This window comes from Protomyces lactucae-debilis, assembly GCF_002105105.1.
Source record: "Protomyces lactucae-debilis strain 12-1054 chromosome Unknown BCR37scaffold_24, whole genome shotgun sequence".
NCBI lineage: Eukaryota > Fungi > Ascomycota > Taphrinomycetes > Taphrinales > Protomycetaceae > Protomyces > Protomyces lactucae-debilis.
This window is the reverse complement of record NW_024468016.1, coordinates 152,520-173,591: the sequence shown is the minus strand read 5'-3', so window position 1 is coordinate 173,591 and position 21,072 is coordinate 152,520. Positions and strand designations below refer to the sequence as shown.

Genomic DNA, 21,072 nt, shown 5'->3' with positions numbered 1-21,072 from the left:
CGAGGGCGGCCCCACACGCATTTCGGCATCGACGCGAAAGATCAATCTATAAGAAGCCTCTGCCCTCAAGCCGGCCTCGTCTGCTTCTAAACACGGCTCAGTCATGGGAAATCACCTTATCGATGATTCAAGCTCCCTCATCTTGACGAGCCTTCGCGGCTTGTGTCGCTCTAATCCCCATCTCACGCTGGACACAACTCACCGAGTCTGCTTCATCAAGCCAAGCACGAAACGGGTCCACCTAGTCTCTGGCGGGGGTTCAGGCCATGAGCCTGCTATGGCGGGCTATGTTGGTACTAATATGCTTGATTGTGCCGTTGCCGGTGATGTCTTTGCAAGTCCATCAGCATCGGCCGTCACTGCAGGCGTCGTTGCCATGGGTGACAATCCAGTCTTGATTATCGTCTTCAGTTATACGGGAGACAGGCTTCATTTTGGTATGGCAGTAGAGAAACTCAATCGGCTTGGTGGTCAAGCAGACATGGTTGTGGTGGACGATGATGTTTCTGTTGGCCGCAAGCAAGGTGGTCGTGTTGGTAGGCGTGGCTTGGCAGGTACTGTTCTGGTACACAAGATTGCAGGTGGTGCTGCACAGTCTGGTCAAGCTTTTGCAGCAGTGAAGAAGCAGGCTCAGGAGGTGGTGGCAAACCTGGTGACTGTTGGTGCTAGTCTTACCCATGCCTCTGTGCCAGGCTCGAGTGGCGAAGAATCACAGTTGGCCCAGGATGAGATTGAGATTGGTATGGGTATCCACAATGAGCCTGGCTTCCAAAAGATCAAGACGCCACCAGCCAATGAGCTCGTTGAGTTGCTACTTAAGCAGTTGCTTGACCAGCATGATCAGGATCGTGCTTTCGTCCCCTTCAAAGCTAACGACGAGGTCGTTCTTCTCATCAATAACCTGGGTGCCATCTCCAATGTCGAGCTCTATGCATTCACGCAGATTGTGGCCGACCAAGTGGAAAGTGATTGGAAGCTCAAGATCGTACGAACCTACACGGGCAACTTTGTCACGTCGCTTGATGGTGCTGGAGCAAGTATAACCCTACTCAACCTCTCCAACATGCAAGACAGCGACTTGGCCTTGAGTTACCTTGACTTGCCAACGACGGCACCAGGATGGAACTGTGCAGCTGAGGCTTCTGCATGGTCAAGTGCATCTCAGGAAGTAGTCACTAAACCACTGCCAAAGGAGAAATCTGATGCAATCTTGCCAGTAGACGAAGCATTGACACGCAGATTGATTGATGCTGCCTGCAATGCATTGATTCAAGCAGAGCCAGAAATCACAAAGTACGACACGATTGCTGGAGATGGCGATGCAGGCCAAACGCTAAAGTCGGCAAGTCTTGCTGTTCAGGAAGCCGTCAAGAATGACAAAATTTCGTTGACCAATGCTGTTGATGTGTTTGGTGACATTGCTGGCGTGCTTGAGGAGAGTATGGGCGGTACTGGTGGTGCATTGTACACCATCTTCTTTGCTGCCCTCGCTGCTGCCCTTGCGTCATCAAAGACGTTGGACAGCGCGACCATGGCAAATGCAATTACTGCTGCACTTGAGCGTCTGCAGACCTATACCACCGCCACTATTGGCGACAAGACCATGATGGATGCCTTGATCCCATTTGCTGAAACGCTGAGCAAGACTGCGAGCTTTGACAAAGCAGTGTCTGCGTGTGAGCAAGGCGCATTGAGCACAAAGGGCATGGCGGCTGGGCTCGGCCGTGCGTCCTATGTTGAAGCGAGTGAGAGCCAGTCAGTTCCTGATGCCGGCGCGATGGGCATTGCCAAGTTGGTGCGTGGTCTTCAGAGTGCATTAGCGTAGGATACAAGTTTCGCCATATCTTCGAGGATCTAGCAATTTGACATCTGCAGACTTGGCCTTGCCTTCAAAGATAATTTCACTCATGACTTTGCCTGTGCCCGGACCAAGACAGATGCCCCAGCAGGAGTGTCCGGAAGCCACATAAACGCCTTGTTGCAGTTTGCCTACAAGAGGTGTTGGCGAAGTTGGCAGATAGCACGCTTGCTGGACGCCAATCTCTGCATCACGAAAGAAGGGAGACAGTGCATCGGCGTACTGCTTGAGAGCACCACAGCGCGCCATGTCGACTTGGACGTCGCTTGCCTTGTCTGGCAATGGAACATCTTCATCACCCTCGCCACAAATGTAAATCTCATCTTGGCGCGCGTAAAACTCTGGGTTGACGTTGGAACCGTCTGCTAAGCGCATATCTGTGAAGAGAGCATGTGGTGTGACGGGCTTTGGAGTCAAGACTGTGATGCTGTGTGCGCGAACAGAGGTAATGGGTACGTTGAGCAGGCGTTCAGTCCATGGACCTGCGCAAACAATAATGCAGTCAGAGCTCATATCCTCGAGCACGCCAGGCGAAGTTTCAACGGTTGCGACACCGGGATTGACTGCTACGACTTTGGCGACAATCAAGTTGACCCCTTTCGCCTCGCTCAGCAAGCCGCGACAAAACTTGCGAGGATGGACTTGCGCGGTTGAATCGGTCGTGCCCAGTACATTCACCTTCTCAACAATACTCTGATCAAGCCAATCAATCTCTTGTTTCAATTTGACGCCTGCTTTACCCTTGGGTGACGTGCGCACAGAGAGCGTGTCAAGCTTACGATATCCCCACCGATCGGGATATTCTTGCGCCAGAGATTCGTGCAGACGATAGCTGAGTGCAGCAAGCGGACTCGTTTCCTTCTCATGCCAGTCCATGGCCAGAAGGCCCCCTGCTTTGCCTGAGGCAGCAGCCGCCACCCCGGTGCTATCGATGAGGGTGATTGGTTGGCCTGTGTAGGACGGGTGCTTTGTAAGATAGTAGGCTGTCGAGACGCCAATGATACCGGCACCAACAATAACAATATGCTTTGGGTCCACAGCCATGGCGGAAAGACGCCTTGTAGACCTCGAGAGGGCTTGTCAAAGGCGAGAGGCGGCGACAAGAGCTGCTTAACGTCTATCGGGCCGGAATCAATTTTTTGGTATTGCATATATATGTTAGCTAGCATTTTCAGTTTCGTAAAGCGTTGATGGTCTAGTGGTTATGATTGGCCCTTGCCATGGGCTAGAGCGGGGTTCGATTCCCCGTCAACGCAATCTTTTTTTCGCATTTCATTTCGTATATAGTATGGGCTACAGCCTACAGGAGCATATACTTGCACGACAGCATCTCATTTGTCTACTCCCTTGATCTCAAACCCAGCAGTCACTCAGGTATGCCACCTTCCTCGCAAAAGCGCCGCTCAAATTGACAACCCATCTGAGTTGACGCTTCCGCTTCTAGGTGGTCTTCGCATCAACCTCAGCTGCAGACCACTTTAGCCCATTGTAGAGTCTACACAGTCTCAGCAACATACATGCTAGCTTGGCACACAGATATCGTGCATCGAGGAACTCCGTAGTTCAGCATAAGTCTCTGAATTTGTTACGTGGCTCAAGCCCGCATACGGCAACGCTGTGCTTACAAGACAAGCTGCAGCTCACTGCTGTACATGAGCCTCTGATTAAGGCCTGAGCCATGCTCTCACGGCGTCTTCTGACTTGAATATGGATCATCGCTCCAGCTGCGGTCGATTCTGAACCATTGCTTTATTGCGTTTGTTCGAGCATCAACCCTTACATACATACCCTTGACATGCCTTATAAAAGCAAATGGATCGAATCAGCAGTTTGATGTTAAGTCTAGACTCCCGAGGTTTTCAATAAGTCTCTGTGCTTCAGAGAGTCGCCTTCGGCCTATATACATCCAAGGTGCCAGCACTAGGCATTTTAGGGCCCGGGGCTACTTGGCCGCTATCTAAGGACGATTTCTCCTCTATTGTGCTCTCAGTCCTAGTGAGATATCTCCAAACACGATCAACGGCTCAAGAATTGCTTCATTTGCTAGAGAGGCGAGGAGATGTTGGCGATTCGACAGATATGGTTGGTTCCTTGGCGCCTCATCAAAACCATCTCTTGGGCTCTTTTACTCGGACCGACGGAGGCAGTGGCGACACAATGGGACTATCTTCTTTATCGATTGCCAGAGATATCTCCAGAGCAGTTCCCACCCTCTCAGCTGTGGATCGGGTTCGCGGACACTGTCTGAGTGTCAGTCAAAATGCTAGACCTAGACATAGGAGGCAAGCATTGCGATTGCACCTCCTCTTATTAGACACCGTTGCAACAAGCAATATGATGTAGAAGGCTCGGCCCAAGCAGGTAGGCTTGTTGAAGCACTTACAAGTCCAGGCTAATTCCTGAGTCCTAGCTCAAGAACAATTTGAGTCCAGACAAACTGCCTAATATGCACTCTTCATTTACGGGCTATCAGGTTCATATAATGCCGTCATAACAGCTTTGCGTCGAGTCTTGTACGATTGCATGCGCACTAGATGCAAAGCAATTCGTTTCCTCCAATGCTCCAGCAGCTTCTCAGAAGATTCAGCTCGACTTTCGCTAATTCCACGTCTAAGCCGGATAGCATCGTCGCCTCCTTCCTTGACATCTTGAGCCAGCCGCCGTGTGATCTGATTATGCGTTGCAGACAAGAGCCGCCGAGTCTTGCTCAAGACTGATCGTATGATATGACGCGTCTGGGCTGTTTTCGACTTGTACGGTGGCAAGTGGCCAGCTTCAATGGTCGCAAGCATCTCTTCAAGCACGTCAAGCGCCTTGTTTGTGTTTTCTTGTTGAAGCTCTGAATTGATGAGCACCGAATAGATGCTCTGATCTGGCTGTACCCCAAAAGCACTCCGAGCGACGTCAAAAATACGTCGCACTTGTTGACGATCTGTGAAGCCACCAGTGATGGTTGAATCTGCCAATGCGAGCTGCATGAGGTTGGCCGTGACGCGTGTTGTGACTTGAGTATCGTAGACTTTCCTGAATTGCGCAATATACTCGAGCGCAAGGCCGGTCTGATGGTGGATTCCCAAAGCAGAGACGACTGCCAATAATGTCTTGTGAGAGGGGAAGAGACTGGAGTTCGCATCGTATTTTGGTTCCGGGAGTGATGTGTCAGTCCTATTGTAGTCGTCGAGTCCTTCTTCGTCGTGTTCGTCAGCGACACCTTCAATCTCTGCCATTTGCCAATTACGAGCATCATCGGAGACATACAAACCCCAAGTCTGCTTGATGATAGACCGCAATGCATTCAAGTTCCCAGCACGGCCAAGTGCTAGAATGAGTAATTCAATGGTGTGTGCATTCGGCTGTACGCCACGCTTGACCATCTCTTGGTACAAGATGACGGCTTTCCGAGAAGCATCGTCTGCAGAAGCCTGATACGCCTTGTACGCCTCGACACGTGCAGTATTATCGTTTCGCTTCTTCAACCGAAATTTATCAAAGATCCGACGAGGCACTGCAATGGTAGCAATGTAGGAATTGTAGCAGCTACTATCAGGCACAATACCAGCAGTAGACATTGCATCCCAAGTCTGAGTGGCCAAGTTCCGATCCTTGAGAAATCGGGCATGCTCAAGAACGAGAAAGTAACTCTCGCGTGACCAGCTGATGTTGGCGGTGCGCATGAGTCGCAGAATGAAACGTTGGCGAGAAACATAGGCAGCCATGTTTGTTGTCTTGAGCAGCTTCTCTGCCCCTTCAAAGTTCTCCTTGAATTCATCTTCATGCCATGCCTTGGATCCCTGAATGAGCAGTTTGGGTCGATTGAGCCGCATACCCGCCACGAAATGAAGCTCCCGCAAGGCATATAACTTGCCCTGTGTCTCAAACTGTCTGAGAAGGCGTAGGTAGCCTTGAACATTACGCGCATCCATCAAGGTTTTGAGCTCGCGAAGCAAGTTTTTTGTTTCGTCCAAGGAAGCCGTGTCGCTGTCCGTCGTCGCACCTGCAAACCAGTCCTCGCGCATTGATGGGTATTTCAGCATCGATCTATTCCGCGGTAGCCGTTGCTCCATCAAGGCCAGTGAGTTGGCTGCAGCACCCGCAGCATCTGTGTGAAGTGCAGTCCTTTGTGGTATGGGTCTCGCGGCCCTGATGGCACGAATAGGGCGGACTTTCGTCCCTGCAAGCAGGCATCGCAAACATATCATGATCTCTGCTCCATACACATCCTAGTACGTCCTGGGCCTTCAATAAGGATAGTTGATTGAGCGTGTTTCTGAATTGTTTCTTGAAAATAGATGGAGGGCGTGGGAATATCCAACCACAGCGAACTCAACAAGCTCAGCAAAGGCGACTTCTTTCTTGACCTACATCTGCTCTTCTCTGCTCATCTGATAGCTGCTATTTGCTCAATTAGATGACCGATGCTGAACCTTCTGACTTGACAAACCATTTGCGTCCATGTAATCGTTGCTATGCTCGCTCTATTGCTTAGCTGACAATGCCAGTGGAAGACTCTGTCCTAACAATCCGTGTCATCAAGTCCTTTCCTTATAGAATCACTAAGAACCTTGTCCTGCAGCATGTCAATCTCAGTACGACAACGGTTGCCCAACTGAAAGATCTGTCCAAGGAGGAAATCAACACAAAGCCAGGCTGGAAAGTATACAAGCACGTCAAGCTGGACACGCTTAAGCTATATACTAAAGCTCATGGCAGCAAGACGACCAATCTCATCATCAATCTCGATCATGATGACTGGATCCTTGACGATGGCGACGCTACGCTTGCCTCGCTTGGCATCGGTACATCTCATTACTGCTTCGTTCCTCACTAACAATAGAAAACGAAACGGAGATTTCCTTTTTCAACAGAGATGACTATGAAGCATTCAAAGCAGATCCTACAGAGAAATGGGTATAAGATTTTGATCGGCCTTATGTATGTCGGCCTTGATTGAGTTGATGAAGTCGATGATTCTGACCCGGCAACGGCGGCGCAAGATGATCGTGCGGTGATGACGCTGAAGGTCCCGCTGAAGTGCTGCCTTGCATCATGAACGGATTTGGTGTGTGCCCTCGACCAATAATGGTGTGCATTGTCGATAGATCCTCATTGGACGCGCTCGGCTTGGTTTGATCGTAGGACGGTAGGGAATTGGGCGGGATGTCATGGTACATGGGTGGAATTTCATTATCCCATGAGATGCCCAGTCCAGAGCGTTCCGTCATGACAATTGGGAACTGCATGCGAAGGACACGCGCGCTGCCAGAAGGAAGAGATTCGACAAAATTGCCATTCTTCCCAGCAATCATGACTTCAAACACAACAGCTTCAATGACCAGCGCATGGCTGACTGTCACACCAGAGCCGCTATTGTCTTCCGCTGTATCTTCAACGTCGCAGCACGGCTTTGCAGCGATGTGCGTGGAGAACTCAATCTCCATTTCGATGCGGCCGCCTTCATGTGCGCTCCAGTCAGACTTCCAACCTTCCTTTATATCTCCAGCACCCACAGTACGCGTGTCTGTATACTCCATTCCGCCTTTACCCTCAGAGCCAGGTATGCGCTGCAAGTGAATCTTGCAAGCAGGAGAAATGACTTTTGCAATCTCATCAATACGCCAGCTGATCTTTTTGAGTTTCCACCGAGCCATCTCTTTTGTTTGTACACCCGTAAAAGACAGGGTACCCATAAAGTGAGAACCAGGATTACAAACCTTGGGAATGACGAGTACAGCATTCAGACTCGTTGGTGGAAAGACACGCTGTGAGGTTTTGTCAGTGCCTGGCAAGATGCTGCGTGAGAGTTTGAGTGGCCGATTCGCTACCATGGCCTTGTACTGATCAACGCGCGGGAAGATAGTTGCAATCAGCTCGTATTCAATGGTTGCGAGCGCAGAAGACGTCGTTGCCGGGAGAGCACCGTCAAATAAGTAAGAAAATGGATAGAGATGGGTTCCACGCTGTAGCTGCAAGCTCTTTTCAAAGAAATTCCACTTTTTCATGGTTGATGTGCGTGAGCGACATGCTTTGCAGTTGGGATGAATTGGACGACGCGTAGAGATGGTTGCAACGAGCTCCATGGAGACTTGCGTCAATTCGAGAACATCTGCCATGATGGTGATTTTCAAATTGCCAGACATGAGGGCGCCTGAAGACTCGCTGGCGGGCCCGAAGCATACAAGCGGTGGCGACTCAAATGCGAGATCTGGAGGTCAGTATGGAATGATTGAGAGCAGCAAGCGTGACTGACCGACAGCAAGATCCTGGCAAGTGGGGAGCGCTTCGTGTTTTGCGTTACTCGATTTTCGCCGCAAGTTGAGCTTCTCTGTATGCGTCCGAGAAAGGCCTGGCGCCATGATCGCAGCGTATACTCAAGCACGAAGGGCTGCAAAAGCTATGCAACTCGATAGTGTCTCGAAGACTTCAGTGGCCGCACTGCGAGACGCGCCTTTCCAATCTTAAGGACACAATATTATTGAACAGATGGGCAAGGCGACGCTAGTGCAAGTGCTGCAGTCCTCGCTGCCAGCCTGGCAATGGAACAGATGGCGGTGATGTATCGTGTTGAGTGGGCCCTTTCTCTGCTGCAGTTTGCATTTTTCAACGGACAAAGCCGACGACACCCTCGACCAACTGCTACCAGATGCAAAAATACCGCAACGACTACAGTGAGTACTACTGCTGCTGCTGCTATATGGCCGAAAGATTACACTTATTAGTAACGCTACTTTGAAATCGGAGACATGCTCAGTCCTTTGTCTCTTTGCTTGAATGTGTGCTCAGCTGCTCCGTGAACCGAGAAGTCGAGCCTCCTCCTCTCTCGCTCGTGGAAGGTCCTGTAGCTGCTGTAGGCACTGGCTGCTGTGCTGTGGAAATGGCAGGACTACTCTCTGCCGAACATGAATGATCTCCTGAGGAAGGTTCTGTCCTGATACTTCCGTGCTGAGAGGAACTTGTTCTCGCTGGCAATGATACTTGCTGCAGACCAGATGGACGTGGCCGAAGTTGAAACCGACGAAGGCCACTGTTGCTTAGAATACCGATACTTGAAGGAACGCGTGTACTGCCGCCCATGGAGGATGCTTCTCCAACGGTCTCTGACAAAACAGAGTCTCGGACCGTGCTGGCCAATGCTAATGCCTCGTCTGATGGATGTGCCTCAAAGCCAGTATTGTCGATGCTCGACAGAGATGTCCTTCTCGTTGAATTCGAGACGGACGAACTTGGTCGAGAGTCACGTATCTCGTCAAATTCAGCTGCACAAACGCACACAAGAGGAAAGACTTTGGATGGCGCGATATCAGCCGTTTTCTCCAAGTCTTCCGAGACGGGATCATCAACATTTCGGATCAGTCGTCCTTTTGCCCATCGATCTGCATACAGTGCTTCAATGCGAATCAGATCATTCACGCGCAACGGCAGTTCATCATGCAGCGCCGGCTCATATGACCGAAGACAGCGTACCAATGATCCTGGTTTCAGCTGCACACCAGACCACTGATCCAGCAAGACCAGTGAGTCATCCGATGAATCTCTCGCGAGTTCTTCCTCCGGCTCTGCCTGCACTGCTTTATCCTTGAAGCCGCCGCCATAAAACCCACTGAGTCGATGTTGCTCGCTATCATTGGATGGCGTCTTGGGAGGAAAGATTGGACCCACAGGTGACATGGCACTTCCAAATGATGGTGCAGAAAAAGCACTACCAGCTGTTGGGAGCGGTAAGGTCGGGCTGCGTATCACAATTCTCTTTTCACCGCTTGCACTCTCATTGCCACGAGAATCTAGTGCATTCAATGTTCGCATGCGATCGGCTCTAGACGCAAACCGTTGTCTTCTTCGCAGAAACAGCCAGATGCTCAGTATAATGGCAAGGACTGCAAGAACAGATGGGACAATGATACCTGCGAGTGCACCTGCGCTCAGTCTATCATCATGCTCAAGACGTACAACTGCAGTGGGTGTCGGTAAAGGCACGCCAGTCGGCAACCCTATACTGACAATCACCTGTGAGATGTTTCCTGTTGAATCGCCATCTGTGAAGTATGGTGCGCAGAAGCTTGCATTGGCCTGCGTACAACAGCCCTCAACGCTACTTCCAGTCCCATTCGACTGTCTCTGCAACCGTGCACAGTACCGACAATAAGCGGCACTGTTGTCTTCAAATCCACATGATTTATCTTGCGTTGCACCGTCCACACAACGTTGCTGTGCATACGCATCTCCTGGTGTCGTACACAACGCATACTCCTGGCGCAATGAATCAAGATTCTTGTCAGTGAGGTTTGACCTGCCACACACTGGACTTTGCAGGATGTCCGCAATTGAGAGCGCATACGCAAGACATGTTTCTGCACAGGCAGTTTGAGCAGTGGCACCCGGACCACGACACAATTGAGCGGATTGTTGAACGAGTGACGCACACCAAATGGTCTTGCTGTATCGGATCTGCAAGGCGTTACGAGTCCGTTTGTCTTGCAAGGTGAATGATGTCCCTGTGGACCGATTGCATCCATATTGCTCCTTCATCTTGGATTGCAGAAACCCATCTGCTAGGTAGTCATTGACTGTTGTGTCAAAGTCCTGGACTGTACGGACATTCGCAAGAAATGGAAACGCAGAAAGGTCGCTACTAATGGAATCCTCTTGGAACGCGGGGCATGTCGTGGATCCATTGAGGGAGATACAGCTTGCTTGTTGCGTTTGTGCAGCGACGTGAGGATGTTGCGCGACATGAAGCAGTAGGATGACAAGACGCATGAGTACCTGGAGGTGTCCAGCTGATGCATGGATGCAAGTGCGTCCTGCTTGTGCCTTTGAGCGTCGACATGCTCTATGTCGTGGCATACGCCTATATGGACTGATAGCACGAGCTGACCTTCTCGTCTTCTATCTCTCTCTGCTTGGTCGGACTGTAGACGCAGGCGCCAAGTCTGCCTGAGTCTTTCTTTAGATGTCGACAACAGGAGAGAACAGCAGATGTAGCGGTATCCTGGATGACTTTGATCAAGACGTCTCGTCAGGGGTCATCCACATCCAAGACAACCAGCTCGGATATCGCTTGCTTCGACAGTACACGTGGCGGTGCTCGTGTACAGACAAAGTCGATGATCAGGGAGAGCTCGTTATCTACACTACTTGTTTGTCTGTACTCGACAAAGACTCTGCACTGTAGATGTCCTTCGACAGATGAGTGCATGGACAGTGGATACGGAGACAAGGTCGCTGATCATTGTTTGTCCAACAAACCTCGCATCATTATGCCAAATGTCTGCCTGCCAGCGTCTCAGCGTCTCGTTCAACCAGTCTGCGGTCTACATAGAGAGCTGACAACACTTTCAGGACCGCAAAGCGTCTTGCCTGTGTTCTTGAGCCAACTTCCGCACCGAAAGGAGATTCAGCTGCTACAGTGTCTCTAGAGCAAGTCAATCTTGAGCTCAAGCTACAGCTGCGTCTGCTCTGACGACAATCAACGCTGAGTCTGAAAGTCTGTTCATCAAAGCACCACGACATCATCCCTCTCGCTAGCATACACGATGGTGAGATTTGACAGGTAAGCTCATCGATTGTGCATAACCATTTGTTGAAACAGAGAGCTGAGGCTTTGAACTCAAGTACATTGAGCTACAAGACTTGAATGACCCCATATCTCAGCTGAGCTCCCAGACAGAGCTACCAGACACAGGACATCGTCTAAACGATGTTGTAAGCGACTGTATCGTCCATGGTCTATGTTAAGCAAGAAGTCCGGACTCGCGATACATGAATATAACCAAATACTGGACGAGTGGACCACACAGTATGTAGAAGCATGACACAGACGATGTCCCGTTCGGTATCTCTCTCAAGATTTCAGCTGAGATACATGATTAGAATGGTTACATTGATAGTAATACATGATTCTATTAGTATACAGAACAGTCGCGACCGAATGTGTATGTGTCAAGCTTTACGGCCTATGCGCTGGCTGCGTCGAGTCAGCGGCATGTCAGGCTCCATAACCGCCGGCAAGACGACCAGCGGCGGCACAATCGGCGCAATATACACTGCTGGTGATGCGGATGCAATATTTTTACAAGCCTCAATGGCCGACTCGAAGCTTGGCGGCGCAGCCATGGGAGGTGACCTGCACGGCATTTGCTTCTTTGCAAGTGGTGAGTTGATGAGATACTCGATCCGCATTTCCGCACTGGATCGTTTCTTAGAAGGTGTCGGCAGTTGCCCATTCGCACAAGTACTCTGTGAGAATTGTTCAAGCAGGAAAGGCTCTTCATTCTCTTTATCGCTTTCTTCACATTGACCTTGACTGGATGCGTTGAAACGGGAAGCGATAGATGAAGGGCACTGAAAGGCTTCTTCTTGACTCGGCGGCGGTGTCGAGCACTGCAAGATTGGAACGGATCGGGTCAGGTAGCTCGCTGTAGGTCTCGCATGCATCAACCACGGAACAGCTGTCCGGCTCAGCTGACGTGCAGCATACGCTGCTTCTTGCGCTTGAATCTCTTCCTCATCCAGACTTGGTGCTGTTGACAAGGAAGAGAGGGTTGAGCGCCTGCTATCACTGCTGTAGGAACGTTCCATGATGCATGGCATTGCAGAGTCTTCACGTTGTGAGAGACGATTGAAATCGAGTTCTGTGGGCGTTTGCTCGGATGCTGGCGGTGTCGGGTAGTCTTGCACCACGGGCAACGTCGCATGAGGTTGGCTTGCAGAAGCAGCAGCAGACTTCTTCTTGGCATGCTTGGTCGCACATCCCATCCTCTTGCCATGCTTGACTTTTGGTACTTTGTCCAATGTCGATTGGTGCTTGAAGAAGGCCGGCCGTTGCTGTTTGAGGAGCTGCACGAAATCGTCTGTTGCCCCTTCAATGTACGTATCAATGACACCTTGCCATTCAGAGGCATTCGGTTGTGTCAAGTTGACAAAAATCACATTTCCACCAGCTGCATGGACTTCTTTTGCAAAATCCTTGATGAGTCGCTTCAAGCCTGCGATTTTGAGGGATGTACCAGCGATGATTAAGCAATCGGGTTTTCTGCGTGCATCACTCGCACACGCCTTGGCAATCGCTTCACCGTGCGGATGTGCTTCGCCATAGAGTACAACATCTGGACGCAAGGTGCCCACTGAAATGGCGCGTTTACCCAGTGATGATCGAATACTCGCCTTTTCAAGACAATGCGCACATGACGGCGCTTCGCCTCCTCTTAATAGTTGTTCGTATTCCGGTGTGTACTCTGCGCGTCTACCACAAAGGAAGCATTTGAGGATATGCACATTGCCGTGTAGTTGGATTACATCATTTTTGTTGATTGGCGCATCGTGCATACTGAGCACACCCGTACGTCCCTCAAGTCCATCGATATTCTGCGTATAGGCTCGTAACAAGGTGCCATTGTGTTTGAGCGTCTCGAGGAACTTGTGTGTAAGTGTAGGCTTTGCACGTTGCGTGGATTGTCGCAACTCTGCCATGAACTTGTAGAACTGACTTGTTGTTTCGTCGCTATTGAATAGAGAGATGTCAAAGAGATCCTTGCCGCGTGTTTGTGAGGTAGGCCCATTGCCACCGCGTGTATGGCGAGTCTGGTAGAGTCCATGCAGGCTGCGGAAGTCTGGGATGCCTTGGTTTTGGTTAGCTTATTGACTGTTTCACTGAAAGAAGATTTGACGGACCTGCGCTACATGAGATGCCTGCGCCAGAAACAAAGAGGACGCGCTTTGCAGCGACGACTTGGTCTACGACTGCGATGAGCTGTTGCTTGTGCAGGCGCTCGTCGAATTGCAGTTTTATGGTCATGGCTTGTTGTTGTTAATTGTTGGGTGTTGGCGGGCGGCCCTTGTACTTGGATGGATAGAGACAGTGAGGTTTTCGTCGTGAGTAGCCTTGACACGCCCTGCTAGTGTCGCGCAGACGCGTTCGAGGAGGTTGTAGGAGGTGCGGCCTCCTTGCGTGGTTGGTTGGTTGTCGCTGGTTTTTTGTTTTCATGCGAGGAGACGAGACGCAACGAGAGAGCGGCAGGGGGGAATATTGATGGAGATGGTCGCTGTGGGTGGTATGGATGAGATACAGGCTAGGGATGCTGGGCAGAGGCAGTATGGACATGGAGATCAGCTACTACGGACGATGCTAAAGAAGGCCAGAGCAGAGACCAGACAGCCAGCGGAGATATCGATATTAGTCACTAGTAGGGACGAGACAGCTACAGACAGCAGTAGCAGAGCCTAGTCATGCAGAGCACTCACCAGCCCAGTGCCCACAGTCTTGCCGCCCTCTCTGATCGTAAACCGGCTTCCCTTCTCAATCGCCATAGGGTGCACCAGCTCACAGTCCAAGTCGACATTGTCACCCGGCATAATCAGCTCGCCCTCCGGTGATCCTGCCTTGCGTGTCAGCACAATCGTCACATCGGCAGTGCGGATAAACATCTGCGGCCGGTAGTGGTCTGCAAAGCCTGTACGCCGACCACCTTCATCCTTGGTCAAGATGTAGAAGCTCGCAGAGAACTTCTTGTGTGCCTTGACTGTACCCGGTTGTGCAATGACCATGCCGCGACGGACTTGTTCACGCTTGATGCCACGCAGCAACAGACCACAGTTGTCGCCTGCAGTTGCAGCATCCAATTCCTTCTTGAAGGCCTCGACACCGGTGATGGTCGTTCGGATGGGTGCACCATACCCGACAATCTCAACATCAGCGCCCTTCTTGAGTGATCCACGTTCAACACGGCCCGTAACAACCGTACCACGTCCGGAAATCGAAAACGTATCCTCACACGGCATCAAGAATGGTTTGTCGAGCTCTCGCTTGGGTTGAGGAATATGCTCATCCACGGCATCCATGAGCTTTGCAATCGCCTCGGCACCAATCTTGGCATCTCGACCTTCCAATGCAGCAAGCGCAGAACCCATGATGATGGGTGTAGCATCACCATCATACCCATAGGTGCCCAGCAACTCACGCATCTCCATTTCAACAAGTTCCAGCATCTCCTCATCATCCACCGCATCGACTTTATTGATAAACACCACAAGGTTGGTCACACCCACCTGTTTCGCAAGCAACAAGTGTTCACGCGTCTGTGGCATCTGTCCATCCGTAGCACTCACGACAATGATGGCACCATCCATCTGCGACGCACCGGTAATCATATTCTTGATGTAATCCGCATGCCCAGGACAATCCACATGGGAGTAGTGTCGCTTATCTGTTGAATACTCAACATGCGCCGTTGCAATGGTAATACCACGCGCCTTCTCCTCGGGAGCCTTGTCGATTTGGTTGTAGTCCATAAAACTCGCACCACCTTTTGCAGCAAGGACTTTTGTGATGGCTGCCGTGAGGGTTGTTTTACCGTGGTCAACATGGCCAATCGTACCAATCTACAGTCGTTAGCCTTTGTTGGAGAGAGGAAGTCAAGCAGCGTACGTTGAGATGAGGCTTAGAGCGATCAAACGTAGCGTACGTCCGGGATCCAGCTATACGTGCACAACCAAATGTCACTGCCCCTCGTCAGCATTCATATTCTATAGTCGATACCTGACAGCATACCTGGCTTGGAGGCCTGTGCCAGCTGGCGAACAAGGCCCAAGACTGACCTCGACATGATGTTCTCTTGCTGGATGTCCTTTGCTTCAAGTTTTCGCCGTATGAAAAAAGTTCAAAACGGCTTATGTCAGCGACTTGCGCCGTGTTGCAGGTGAAGTTCCGTGTGTAGTACTGGATATTCATGATGTGCTATGCTAGGGAGGGCTATGGGAGGGTCGTGACGGACTAGAAGGCGTCGACATACACTCTGACCAAAAGAACCCATTCGAAATGCTAGAAGAGAAAGAAACAGAACTTGCGATGCGGTCGTCATAAAAGCAGAAGGAAGGCTCAATCAAGGCCTGGGTGGGAATGCTGCATACGGCTGCTGCATCTGACCTTGCCAGCCATGTGGGAAGCCATGACTTGGTGGTGTCTGCTGAGGCAAGACACCACGCCCGACTTGACCGTGTGGTTGCATCCCAGCGCCCAAGGTATGATATACCAATTGCTGTGGTGGAACTTGTCCAGCTGTCGCCCACTGTTGCTGTTGTGGTACAAGTCTGCCCATTTGTACAGCAGGAAGGGGTCGTACGAGTCGTTGAACTTGATAAACAGGTCCATACGGTGAATGCCGATGTTGCATGGCCATCGTTGTTGGTGTTGCAGTACCGCTTGCGTGACCCGTGCCACCAGTTGGACCATGATGAAACGCTGCAGAGTCCAAGGAGAAGCGAGATGCACTGCTGCCGGTTGGTGAGGTTGTCGTTCCTGCATGACCGGATCCAGTCCGACTATATTGCATAGGTGAGAGACGACCGGTATTGTACCCAGCGAGATGAAGTGGTGGCAAAGATAACTGCTTCCCGCTGGTCGACAAGGCACGCGGTACACCTCGCAAAAGTTGTTGTTGTTGCTGTGGTGGCTGTTGCTGTTGCACGGGCACCATCAGAGACTGCTGACGACGGTGTGGTGAGCGTTCTTGCATCTTCGAGCGAGTCGTCATGGCAAACGTCCGTCTCGGTGTTGTTGGCAATGAAATGACTTTTGCAGGCGGTAGCATCACTGTAAAGTCTTCCTCAAAACTGCGTTTCCGAGCACCAGGCTGAGTTTGCAATGGCGTGAGAAGGGATGGATGCAGTAAGCCGGCTTGTGAGAACTCATAGAGCATGGGTGGTGAAGGCAAACCAACAAGACCTGTGCCCGTATGCAGACTTTGCTGACGTTGCTGATACTGCACGAAAGCGTTGATCTTGACGAGCCACTCTTGCCACGCATCTACCGTCACGAGCAAACTGTACCGCATATTGGACAAGAACTCCACCTCCATAAGGTGAATCTCCTTGACGTTGATTTGCGTCACTTCCGACCAGGTCTTGTTGGTGTAGGTGTTGTCATCGAGATACTTATTGCCCAGCATCAATGCTACCGTCAGCAAGCGGAACTCACTTCCGGCTTTCCCTTTGACGCCTGGATTGGCGAGCTTGAGGCGGAAAATGTAGAGCATTGCAAGAATCACAACATTGGTGGAGACTTGTGTCGTGTGCAGTACATTCTTGGTCCACTTGATGAATTCCGGTTTCGCAAAACTGTCTGGTGATGGGATACGTGTATTGGTGAAGCCAATCGTCGCTGCTTCATTGAGTGTTGGGAGTGATTCGAACCAGAGAAAGCACACAGTCTATACATCAGTTAGCCAACACATCTGAAATTGAGAAGAACATACCTGCGCGCACAATTCGGCCACTGTCGCGTCTGGATTCGCAGAGGCGGAATAGGCGTCCATCATCTTGCGCTTGACCGGGAAGGAGAGCCCGTCGTCTGCACTATATGGTGGGGTTGATAGGCCAAATCGATGCATCCTGTAGCTTCAATAGCAGGGCGCTCTCAAGCAAGAAGACTCAGCAGATGCAAACGTAGACTAGAGGCCCACAATGCAGTGCTGAGGAAGTTCTCTTTGGAAAAGAAGAGAAAAGAGTCCCTGGAGACCCTTGATAAGGAAAAATGTACCTGACTGGTAGAATGCGAAGCGAAAACCAGCCCGGGCAACAAAATGGACGTGTCTGCTGAGTGACGCGAGTTGGTTGAACTTGTGCTGCGGACCTGCGGCGTTCCGTCGTATCGAGTCGCTTGATTTCTCTCAAAGAAGGAGGTGCTGGGATCTCAATGTGGCAATCCACGAGTGATGAGCCGCAGCCTTGCTGATGCACGAGGCGGCAAAAGTCGCGAGATGAGACCTTTCGCAAAGCAAACCTGCAAGAGATGACAGGGAGAAGATCTCCTATTTGTCACAAAGGGTCGCCTGGAACCACGCTTTGTGCTGCGACGTCAAATAACAAAAAAAAAAGGGTGTTGACCTGCTGCTGGTGACGTGCTCGGCCGGAATTGACTCTGTGTGCTCGTCTCGGATCAGGCGGAGAGAAGGGGAGCAATCACCACAAGGTCGTGACTCGTGTGTGCGCGTGCGCGCTGTCTTGTGTCGTGTCGCGAAGTAAGAGGTCGTGCGCACCAGCACAGGCAGATCTTCAAGCTGCAGCAAGAGGTCCAGGCCACGACTGAAACGCAGGGAGAACAGGTCAAACGTTACCCGCGTGTATTGACAAACAAAAAACCAGCTGCTGCACGTCGCACCTGATGCGATGCTTGGAGCTCAATTTGCGTCGCGCTTTTTCTCGGTGAAGAGACAATCAGGGATGGCCGATCTGATTGTTTAGTGAGGGTCTGTGTATGGAGCCTAGCTGCAGGGAGGAGGAGGATGAAGATGAGAGAGAGAGAAAGCGAAGGTGACAAGGGTGTGAGCAAGCTAAGGTCGCAAGAGCAGGGAGTGGGCCTGTCTCTATTTTAACCAGACCGAGCCAAGCGGGAAGAGATATTTATTGCCAGCGTGTCATCGGTTGTATGAGATTGAGCAGCAGAGCAGAGGCCCGCACGAGGAGCTTCAGGTGTGCAGTGCGATGGTGCCGCCCGCTCTGCCCAAGCTTTTTTCCTCTCTCATGAAGCATCTCATCATATTCGATGATCGGGGTTGAGGAGGGAAGCGGAGCGTGCATCTGTGTGTGTCTGCCTGGCTGTGCATTCATGTGCGCAAAGGGACAATCTCAAAGAGCCAAGCCGAAGCATGCGGCGGTGGTAGCTCGAAACAGGAAGCCAGTCTGGACCAGGGCTATGTTCCAATTTGCAACGAGGGCTCCCTTGCAGGCTCGCACTCGGCAGCCTCACACGATCCATGGACGCGCATAGGTTGCATCATGATTCGTGATCAGTCAAGTGGCTGCAACAGGCAACTGCTCAGACACATCCCTTAGCGAAATGCCATGATGCCCGCAGTGACTGCGGCTTTTATGCCTAGAACCAGGGCTACTTGCCGTACTCGGCAGCGAGACTGGCAGACGGAGCAACGGGAGAGGCGCTTCCCATCCAAAATTTGAGCTCCCAAAAGTATTATCGACGTCCGCGCGCCGCGTGTGGAGACTTCCGACCAGCCTGGCCTGCTTTCTTTGCACCCTCGTTCGATTCGTCATACTGGGCGATGGGCATTGGGCATGAACGAGCACCGTGTTCGGTTTAGGCAAGTATGGAGCGACTCACACAAAAGGGCGGAACAAGATTGAATGCATGTGGGAAGTCATACTCATAGAGGGCGAGAGACAAGGACGAGCCTATGATTCATGTTTGCGCGCATGGAGGCCATTTGTGTTTCGCTTGGCATGCGCGCGCAGGGTCAGACACTCCAGCGAGTCGGAGTCGGAGAGATGCAAAGTGTCAGAGACTCAAAGGCAGAGCTCCGAGCTGACAACCAGACAGCCAAGCCAAATCTCTTCAGCACTGAATCAGCAGTTACCGTCGCTGCGGATCGTCTCTTTCTCCTCCATCCATCAAGCGGATTCAAGCCACCCGAATTTCAGACCGTTCCGCACGGCCAATTGTAGAGCTGCCTTTTACTGCTTTCATCGTAAGATTCGCAACGCCTTAGCGCCTAAACGCGTAGGACTATCTATGAAAGAATGAGCTCATGATCACAGACTCACAGTCCATCAAACATGTCACTTGTGTCGATTCCGGGACGAAGCTGTCGATGCAACGGATGACTCTTGCGAGCACGGGCCTTGGCTCTGCGACTTGACTGTACTGGTCTCGCTTGCACCGAGTTCCTGCATCGCCAGAGCAAGTGACACATCACGCACGTTGCAACTTGCAACTTGCTACAGCTTACAAGTTACAGCTAGTAGTGTCAAGCTGTCAGTTACTGGGCTATCTGTGACAGCCACCGTCACAAGCAAAATGTCCGCGTCGTTTGCAAGCATCGTCATTTACGATCTTCATAGTCAAGAACAAGGAGTCGTTCGTATAATGAAATTTTTAATGAAAGGGCAGCTGGGTTCGGCGCGGCATCTTTGTGACTTCGAACTTCGATGCCGAGATCACAGGCTGCATCGCCAGCGAGGCAGCTTTGGCCCTATTGCTGGCTTAGCTTGGCTTTCACTTGGCACTATAGCAACTTCAACTTGGCAACCTTGGCATGATTTGTAGGTGTGGGCCGTGGGCAGCAGATAGTGCCATCACAGTCATGCTCCCTGATTAGTAGCACTCCTTAAGCTTGCTTCCGGACTCGGAACGACCGAAAGACCGTCAGAGTGGGAAGACTGTTTACAACTTTACATCCCTTGTATGTCATGCGCACATGGCAATTTGGCAAGATGCTGGGCTTGCCGCACTCTACGAGATGGACGGACGGACGGCCGGCAACATCATGTTGAGGTCCCGGCACTGAGCCGGCAGTGGCCCGGCAAGGTCCTTTTATCACTTAGCTCAACAGTATTGGCAACTTATGGGCCAGACTGAACCTCGTTGAGTCGGTGACCAGTGTAGTCTGTCTAGAATATGGACTTTATGTGCTCATTCCCACTACTTAGGGTCATCGACCCTGCGAGCTAGCTACAGGCCACAGCACCGACAGTAACCATCGTGAATCAAGCTGACTCAAGCAACGATACGCGAAATGACCAAAGCTAGTGGCCAGACTTCCAACAAAGCTTCTCTAGAATCTCTACCCAGGCAACTAGCAAGATAGCGACACATTTGCTCAATGCTCATCGCTTGATTCGCTTCCGGACACGAAACCACGAGATTGTGATTTCATCTGAAACCTTCGTTGCCAAAGGAGGAGCCCCGCCCCCGCGCTTGCTGCTCAAATTTTGCTAAGCGCGGCACGGAGCACACAGACGCGTCGCGTAAGGGAATTCGAGGAAGCGGTCGCTACGCGGGCCTACGCCTACGAATCTACGAGTGCAATGCGGGTAGGGTCTGGGTCTCTCTGGCTTCAAAAGATGAATGCCCGAGACTTGGACAGAGCGTGTTCTTGAGATTACGAGAAGGGCTGCTGCTGTAGACTATAGTACTGCTAAGCCGAGTGGGCACGGATGCCTGAAGCTTGAACCACTTGCACGAGGATAGAGGTGCGTGAGTTCACTGAGTTGACATGCTACTGCTGGCTGGGATGTTAAGAGTCAAGTTGGTCAACTAGGCTGGAGATCAACAAGAGATCAGCCATACAGCGTGAAGCCGATAGCTGATTTCAGGATGTCGATCGATCTGAACAAGAAATTGCTCCGAAGTGAAGATCCCTCCTGGCATCAAGGACCAAGGACCAAGGACCAAGGACCAAGGTTGTCTCACAGGACCAGCAGTCCAGCCT

General features: G+C 51.3%; 9 protein-coding genes and 1 non-coding gene across 10 annotated transcripts; 3 read left to right on the top strand and 7 right to left on the bottom strand.

Moving 5' to 3' along the window:
- Positions 1–28: 28 nt before the first annotated feature.
- Positions 29–1,878, top strand: BCR37DRAFT_361979 (Dak1 domain-containing protein). The gene has a single exon (XM_040868237.1). It carries the CDS (start codon positions 104–106, stop codon positions 1,823–1,825), a length of 1,722 nt encoding a protein of 573 aa, XP_040722548.1. The 5' UTR covers positions 29–103; the 3' UTR covers positions 1,826–1,878.
- Positions 1,850–2,938, bottom strand: BCR37DRAFT_361977 (FAD dependent oxidoreductase; the record flags this gene model as incomplete). The annotated part of the gene is made up of 1 exon (XM_040868236.1): positions 1,850–2,938. A coding segment is annotated over exon 1 (1,053 nt), but the record flags the coding sequence as incomplete, so codon positions are not given.
- Positions 2,939–3,042: 104 nt separating this feature from the next.
- BCR37DRAFT_t43 lies at positions 3,043–3,114 on the top strand. Its single transcript has one exon. It is a non-coding gene; the product is annotated as a tRNA-Gly (tRNA).
- A 1,203-nt stretch (positions 3,115–4,317) lies between these two features.
- On the bottom strand, positions 4,318–5,874 carry BCR37DRAFT_395390 (uncharacterized protein; the record flags this gene model as incomplete). Its single annotated transcript, XM_040871618.1, has 1 exon — positions 4,318–5,874. One exon carries the CDS (start codon positions 5,872–5,874, stop codon positions 4,318–4,320), a length of 1,557 nt encoding a protein of 518 aa, XP_040722546.1.
- A 476-nt stretch (positions 5,875–6,350) lies between these two features.
- BCR37DRAFT_351622 (uncharacterized protein) lies at positions 6,351–6,772 on the top strand (the record flags this gene model as incomplete). Its single annotated transcript, XM_040868082.1, has 2 exons — positions 6,351–6,654; positions 6,693–6,772. The coding sequence occupies 2 exons, from the start codon at positions 6,351–6,353 to the stop codon at positions 6,770–6,772; spliced, it is 384 nt and encodes a 127-aa protein (XP_040722545.1).
- Positions 6,773–6,786: 14 nt separating this feature from the next.
- BCR37DRAFT_351612 (uncharacterized protein) lies at positions 6,787–8,061 on the bottom strand (the record flags this gene model as incomplete). The annotated part of the gene is made up of 1 exon (XM_040868081.1): positions 6,787–8,061. A coding segment is annotated over one exon (1,275 nt), but the record flags the coding sequence as incomplete, so codon positions are not given.
- Positions 8,062–8,602: 541 nt separating this feature from the next.
- Positions 8,603–10,612, bottom strand: BCR37DRAFT_389538 (uncharacterized protein; the record flags this gene model as incomplete). Its single annotated transcript, XM_040870742.1, has 1 exon — positions 8,603–10,612. One exon carries the CDS (start codon positions 10,610–10,612, stop codon positions 8,603–8,605), a length of 2,010 nt encoding a protein of 669 aa, XP_040722543.1.
- A 1,128-nt stretch (positions 10,613–11,740) lies between these two features.
- BCR37DRAFT_361969 (DHS-like NAD/FAD-binding domain-containing protein) lies at positions 11,741–13,813 on the bottom strand. Its single transcript, XM_040868235.1, has 2 exons — positions 13,526–13,813; positions 11,741–13,473 (listed from the first exon to the last, which is right to left on the bottom strand). Exons 1-2 carry the CDS (start codon positions 13,647–13,649, stop codon positions 11,795–11,797), a joined length of 1,803 nt encoding a protein of 600 aa, XP_040722542.1. The 5' UTR covers positions 13,650–13,813; the 3' UTR covers positions 11,741–11,794.
- A 40-nt stretch (positions 13,814–13,853) lies between these two features.
- BCR37DRAFT_371828 (P-loop containing nucleoside triphosphate hydrolase protein) lies at positions 13,854–15,505 on the bottom strand. Its single transcript, XM_040868352.1, has 3 exons — positions 15,402–15,505; positions 15,279–15,352; positions 13,854–15,232 (listed from the first exon to the last, which is right to left on the bottom strand). Exons 1-3 carry the CDS (start codon positions 15,454–15,456, stop codon positions 14,075–14,077), a joined length of 1,287 nt encoding a protein of 428 aa, XP_040722541.1. The 5' UTR covers positions 15,457–15,505; the 3' UTR covers positions 13,854–14,074.
- Positions 15,506–15,558: 53 nt separating this feature from the next.
- On the bottom strand, positions 15,559–17,714 carry BCR37DRAFT_383752 (uncharacterized protein). Its single transcript, XM_040870105.1, has 2 exons — positions 17,104–17,714; positions 15,559–17,058 (listed from the first exon to the last, which is right to left on the bottom strand). Exons 1-2 carry the CDS (start codon positions 17,236–17,238, stop codon positions 15,733–15,735), a joined length of 1,461 nt encoding a protein of 486 aa, XP_040722540.1. The 5' UTR covers positions 17,239–17,714; the 3' UTR covers positions 15,559–15,732.
- Positions 17,715–21,072: the final 3,358 nt, after the last annotated feature.